General features: G+C 37.5%; 1 protein-coding gene across 4 annotated transcripts in view; it reads left to right on the forward strand.

Moving 5' to 3' along the window:
- pnpla4 (patatin-like phospholipase domain containing 4) overlaps positions 1 to 5832 on the forward strand; it is a 10290-nt gene extending 4458 nt beyond the window's left edge. The window contains exons 1-7 of one of the 4 annotated variants that reach the window (XM_015060127.1): positions 7 to 1489; positions 1776 to 1963; positions 2047 to 2141; positions 2809 to 2944; positions 3048 to 3113; positions 3193 to 3345; positions 5101 to 5832. In XM_015060127.1, coding sequence (XP_014915613.1) covers positions 1784 to 1963; positions 2047 to 2141; positions 2809 to 2944; positions 3048 to 3113; positions 3193 to 3345; positions 5101 to 5232 — 762 coding nt within the window. In that variant the 5' untranslated portion in view covers positions 7 to 1489; positions 1776 to 1783 and the 3' untranslated portion in view covers positions 5233 to 5832. Of the gene's footprint in view, positions 1 to 6; positions 1490 to 1775; positions 1964 to 2046; positions 2142 to 2808; positions 2945 to 3047; positions 3114 to 3192; positions 3346 to 3466; positions 3614 to 5100 lie in introns of those variants that run through there. The other 3 variants (XM_015060129.1, XM_015060128.1, XM_015060126.1) reach the window with 3 other exon arrangements.
- The last annotated feature ends 582 nt before the right edge of the window (positions 5833 to 6414 follow it).

Here is a 6414-nt window from a genome sequence, read left to right on the forward strand (position 1 = left end):
AGTCATGTAAGAACCCTGAACTCTTGTGGGAGAATTCTCCATGGAACACACTGGAAGGTTTCTCAGCTGTCCTGAGAACAGCATGATATTCCCTCAAATAAGAGGAAAAAAACAATGAATGTAACATGTTCAACAATGTTTTCTTTCAGCCCAAAGGAAGCCTGACATAAATAATCATTTCATTTTAAGTGTTATTGGTGCAGTTAGTAGGTGTGGGCGTGGCGCTCACTGTCTCATCACCATCATATCACACTCTTTATTATTAATAAGCCATCTGTTTACTTCCAATGTGCAACTTATTTGAAAAAGTGTGTGAATATCCAGTAAAGCCCAGTATGATAATCAGCTTTGAGTTCCCTCCCACTCAACACACACACACGCACACACACACGCACTTTATGAAATGCCTCAGATTTACTCTGTAAACAAGCTGACTTTAGTCACAAAGTTTATTATTTTAAATATCTGAAACTGATATTTAAAGCATGGAGTGATTCCTTCATGAATTCAGTAAGTATATTTGGGGGAAAAAACAACAACACACTTTTCTCAGAAATTGGTGCTTTTTATCTTTTTTCTCAGTTTCTGCTCTACTGACTTGTTCATACATTTGTCATTTCATGTCACATACAGTGGTTCTCCATGTGATGGCTTTACTGCAGGATTGATATTAAATTAGTTTCAGGTTAACACAATTAAATGAGTTATTAATTATCTGTCTGTCCTTTTAAACATGTGGTTATAACTATACATCAGAAATACTGAGGCAGGTTAAAATGTTTCCTAACATTAAATCTCTAGTAGAGCATCATCTCCTGAGCAGATCGTCCCTAGAGACATAATTCTTCTTTTATGCTACTTTGCTCAAAATGTTCCCTGACCTCAACAATTAGCCTTTCCTTCTGTGAAAGCAGAATAGAGCCCATCCTGAAAGCAGGTTGAAACAGAAATTAAATATTTTTACTCTTTTTCTCAGCGGACACTGTTCAAAGTGTTCTGAGCTGTGGAGCATCAGTGTCTGGCCCGTTGCCACCTGTGTGTGGGGAGCTCTAATAAAAAATAATGGCTGTTGACCGTATCTTTCATGCTCACAGTCAGTCAGCAGCCTCAGGTTATCGCCTCTGTGACTCCACTTAGCATAATTGCCTCTTAAAGTTTAAAGGCAGCCAGATGACCAGAGGCTCTCTGGGGATGTTGGACTTGTTTTGTTACAGAGCCCCCTGGTGTTTGTCTCATTAATGTGTCCCTTCTGCAGGACGGTCAGGCTAGCCTTGGACCCAGCAGCCAGGCTAAGTGGTGTAATAAGGAAGAGCGTTTCAGTAATCCACATTTTTCAAAAGTTTCAGTGTTTTCCAGAGGAGAAAGAGCTGAGTGGTTATGATGTCATGTGAATGGAACTGAGTGTGATGAGATATTTTTCATTCCATCACCTGGGTTGTATGCTGTGATTTCTGTGGAAACGTTTATCCAGCCCTTTAAAAATCAACTGGTGAGAAACGATCAAACAAATCAGATTGATACATCCAGTCATCTGCTTTCATTTTGGGATTTTAGTGATCTGTTTGAAACATGGAGCTGTTGGAATGATCAAACAACCAACAACTTCAGGGATTTTTTAACAGATTAATTGCACAAGTTCAAGTTTGTCTTTTTCCGTTTCTTGCACCTGACCATCTCAGAAAACTGTTCTGTCAGTTCCTTCAGAGGTGAAGGCTTACACCTCTTTTAGAGCAGCTGGTTTTTCTTGAAGTTGTCATATTGATTTGTTTCTGCAGGCGTAACAATGACCATTCTGAACCTGTCCTTTGCTGCCTGTGGTTTTATGGGGATCTACCACCTGGGTGCTGTTGGGGCCTTTCTTCGTCATGGAGACAAGCTGCTGGGCTCCCTGAGGGCCTGTGCAGGAGCGTCAGGCGGCGCGCTGGTGGCTGCTGTCCTCATCACAGCTCCAGATAAGCTGGAGGTTGGATGGGTACAGACAGAGGATATAAATGTATGATTGATGTCAGACAATTTCAGCATGATATGTCTGTTTCCTTCCTTCAGCACTGCACAGAGTTCACCTACAAGTTTGCTGAAAGTGTGAGACAACAGAGGTTTGGAGCCATCACACCAGGATTCAACTTCATGCTCATTCTACGGTAAATGCTAAAGTTAAATGCTAAATGGCAGCTGCATTCTTAAAGTAACTGGCCTGTAGTTAGCTATGTGTGTTCTTATTTTGCCTGTTACAAAATCACACATGTATGAATCAAATTAAGAATACACGATCCACGTTTTTCACTTCTGACTCATATTTGAAGTTTAGTATGGACCGATTCTGATCTGATAAAGAAAAACAATTGACTTAAATGTTTCTTTTGTTAAACACATACATAAATGTACTGATAAGTCAGCACCAGTGCAGCATGCTGAAATACACCAATAGCTTCACAAGCTAACAAACATGTAGAAACAAAATAGATTAAAATATAATCTATTTTCTAGGTCATATTTAGGAGTTCTCAATACAATATAAAATAACGGAGCATAGAATTAGACTGACTAGATCTGTCCTCTTGGATTGGGCACATTGTCACGATATTGACTTTTTTTTTCCAATATCTGGATGATACTGATATTAACACTGGATTTGTGCATCTCTAATAAAAATCTGAAACAAGTATGGCATGCAAGAAGATGCCCTGCTGAAATGGGAGACCTTAAGTCATAACCCAGAAAGTACAGAAAAATGTGATAGATTATGAACTACCTTAGTGTTTGTGTGTGATGTCTCGTTGACATCTTCTGACCAATGTGTGTCTGCAGGGAAGCACTAGAGGAGATTCTGCCCAGTGATGCTCACAGTCTGGCCAGCGAACGACTTTATGTCTCTATAACTCACTGCAGGAGTGGGAAGAACCACATCGTTTCCAGGTTTCCCTCCAGGGATGAGCTCATAATGGTCAGTGTCCACCTCACACACGCACACACACACTCTTCCATAGCTCATTGTCTGTTTAGGTTACAGGAAAATTATTTGCTTTCTTGTGTATTAATGTCTGCAGGCTTTGCTTGCCAGCAGCTTTGTGCCTCTCTATGTCGGGCTCAGACCGGTGGAGTTCAGCGGGCAGGTAGCTCCGTTTCTGTCTGTAATACTGTCTAAAATCTGGCTGTGGTTTTTATTCTGAGACACTTGCTGACTTTTATTAGAAATGGATTGATGGAGGGTTTACGGACAGCCTGCCCATCCTGCCTGTGGGGAGAACCATCACTGTGTCTCCCTTTGCTGGACTGCAGGATGTGTGTCCTGTCCACAGGGGGCGGTTCAACACTCAGCTCGGCCTTGCCAACATGAAAATTATGGTGAGTAAATAGCATTAACAATATCTATACTTGGCATAAAGTGTTTTTAAATGTCATTATTTCTTTGCAGTGATGAAAAATTGCTAATCAAACACTGATGTGGGATGCCTTCCTGTTTAAGCTAACATTTCCAGGCAGAAAGTGTCAGGATTGAAAGCATTTGACATGAAGACTTAAGGAGTTTGGGTTAAACATATTGGTAGACAAAGGTGTTTTTTTTATCTTAAATGTAAAACGTTATGTATATTTTGTGGAAGTTTGGTTAATTTACTTTCTAAATATGACTAAATATAATTAACTTTTTTCAATTATAAAAAAGTTAATTTTTTATAATAAATCATTATATCATTACTGATATAAATTTGTTATAAAAGTATTACTGATTGCACTTTAAAAATTAGGTATCTTTATGTTATTAAACATAAAGTTTAAACAGTAATGATTTCCTGGTTAATGTTAAGTTGTCATAACAAAGACATTTTGAATAATGTCAACTTTGTATTAAAAGTGTCATAATTTACCGAATGACACTTTATGACAACAGTCATGAATATTCATGAAGGCTTATTCATGTTCATGACAGGTGTTATGTCATGTTTATGACAGTGTTATGACAGTCTTATTCACCCCCTTCAAATAAAGTGTTACCAGATTAATTAATGAAGATTTAAAATTTGCTATAGTCAACCAAAAAGTTAGTTTTTGATGTAAAATTTGACAGACAATGAAACATTTTAGCATAAAATAGCATGTCAAAAATACAATTTTTGACACTTTCAGGACTATTTTTAGGTATGTGATAGTAATCAACAAATTTCTTGACTGCCTTATGAAGAATCAAACACTGAGATTGTTTGCTAGAACCAGCATTGACAGAACATATCCTGCAAAAAAAAACTCCAGAAGAGAAGAGTGATTCACAAGTTGTATTATTACTGGTAAAGATGAATATCTTAAAACATGTAGTTAATGTTCTAATTTGAGATAATTTCCAGAAACTAACTCAAAACATTTGACCTGTAACATTTCAATATTTTCCATAAATATTGAAAAAGTCCCTATGTTCTTCCTTTGTTTTGTTCTTGTCTCCTTCTTTTTCTTCCCTCCCTTCCAGTCTTTTTCTTGTTGAATCTTTCCTTCCTCATCCTTCTCTCCTTCTGGTTTCATTCAGGTGTGAAGCCTCCCTTCTAAATTCACAGTGAATATTTTTATTTTATATTTTAAAGCAAACATAAGAGCTGAAAAAAATCTGGAATATTAACATTAGAATTCAGACTGTATTCGGTTGTAAAGGACAACTCTTAAAGTTGCTAAGTACAATCCTGAGTAAGTTGTTAGAACTTTCCACATTGAATGTATATCACTCTTGTTAGTTTGTAATGATTTTTTTATTTAATATAATTCAAGTTATTTTATATGTAGGTTCTATGCCTGCTTCTGTGACAAGGTTAATGGTCTTTCTAAAGCTGAGTGTGTGCACTGATGGTTTTTTTTTTATGTTTTGTGGACTAAAGTTGCATTCCCACCAGCCTTGTTTAGTCCGCTTTAATGGAACTCTGGTTCATTTGTCTAGAAAATTTTGTTTGTTTGGGGAGGTGTGAATGAGAAACTGACCAAAAACACGAATTCTGGTCCGACAACAAACCTTAGTGTTGGTGTGGTTGAAGTGAACTCTGGTGCGGTTTGAATGCATATGTGAATGCCAAATTCACATATTCACTGCTCCAAATGCAATCTGTTGCTTGCTTTCCACAGTTTTCCATGGAGAACGTCAAACGTCTGAACCAGGCTTTGTTCCCTCCGTCCCTCAGGACCATGCATGCCATATGTGAGGAAGGCCACACTGACGCTGTGCGGTTCCTGAAGCGAGAAGACCTGATGAGCTGACCCTAACCCTCAGGTTGATGCAAAGCACCATTTACAGGAGACTCCCGACTTCTTTAGGGTTCTTTTATAGTGTAAATGAGGGAAGACGCTCATCTTCTGCTGACTGGAGCAGAACATCATGCTGGTGCCTCATGTGGACATGGACTACTCATCAATTTTCCAAGGAGCCATTTCATTTCCTTAACTTGAAGGACTAAGAGATCATGGAGGCTGGAAGCTTTGAAGTGCTTTATGTTTCTGCAGGGTTACTGTTTGGTTTTCCTCCAGCAGGTGGAGACGGGAACCAAAGATCAACTGAGAAAAGCTTTCATTTATACTGTATATTATTGGCATGAAATGATGGTCACAAATACAATAATTTGTGTAAAAGTTTATTTTAATGACTGTTCTATCCATCCTACTAAAATAAGGAACTAAGGAGGAAGTTCTTCAAGAAATTCTATCTTTTCGCAACTGTTAGCTCCTTTTCTTTATTTTAACCCTAAAATGTATTGAACAAGATACATTTTTATTTTGCAAACATCCTATTTAAGTGAAACAGAGATCCCTCATCACCTCAGTTGTCTAAGAATAAATGATTTATTTTACAGTTAGTACATTCTTTCTGTGTATGTAGAGCATTTATTGGATGTTAAAAAGTTTAAGGGTTATTTCAAATGATTTAAATCACAGTTCAGTTAGTTTACATTATTGGCAAAATTCTGTAGGCTTTATAAATAGAAAGCTGAACTTCAGTTGCAGGTCCAGACTGTTCATCGATGAACAGAGATCTCTACTGCCTGTTTCTGGCTTTCAATACATCTGTAGATGACTTAAAACAGATCAAGTAATTCTGTCACAGCCTTTCCAACAGGTTTTATTAACAGGTCACATCTGCAAATACATAGAGAGCCATTTTATAAGTATTTTTAGCTCCAAGAATTCACAAAAAAGTTATTTCAAAGTCTGCTGTAAGATACAGATCCTTCCAAAACTATTCATTATAAAAGAGAACCACTGACTCATATAAACTAAATATTTACTAGCTCAAACATTGAAATGAAGTTCAGAGACTTCATCGTAATCTTGAATTTTTCAGAATGATGGAACATTGTGTCCAAGTGACGGACAGGTCAAAATATTCAAATTTTATACAGGGTTTCCACAGTGGCGCAAAAAGTGGGTATGCAGCGCATGCAACAC

This window comes from Poecilia latipinna, unplaced genomic scaffold, assembly GCF_001443285.1.
Source record: "Poecilia latipinna isolate Pla-1442-1.1 unplaced genomic scaffold, P_latipinna-1.0 Scaffold1688, whole genome shotgun sequence".
NCBI classification, from domain to species: domain Eukaryota; kingdom Metazoa; phylum Chordata; class Actinopteri; order Cyprinodontiformes; family Poeciliidae; genus Poecilia; species Poecilia latipinna.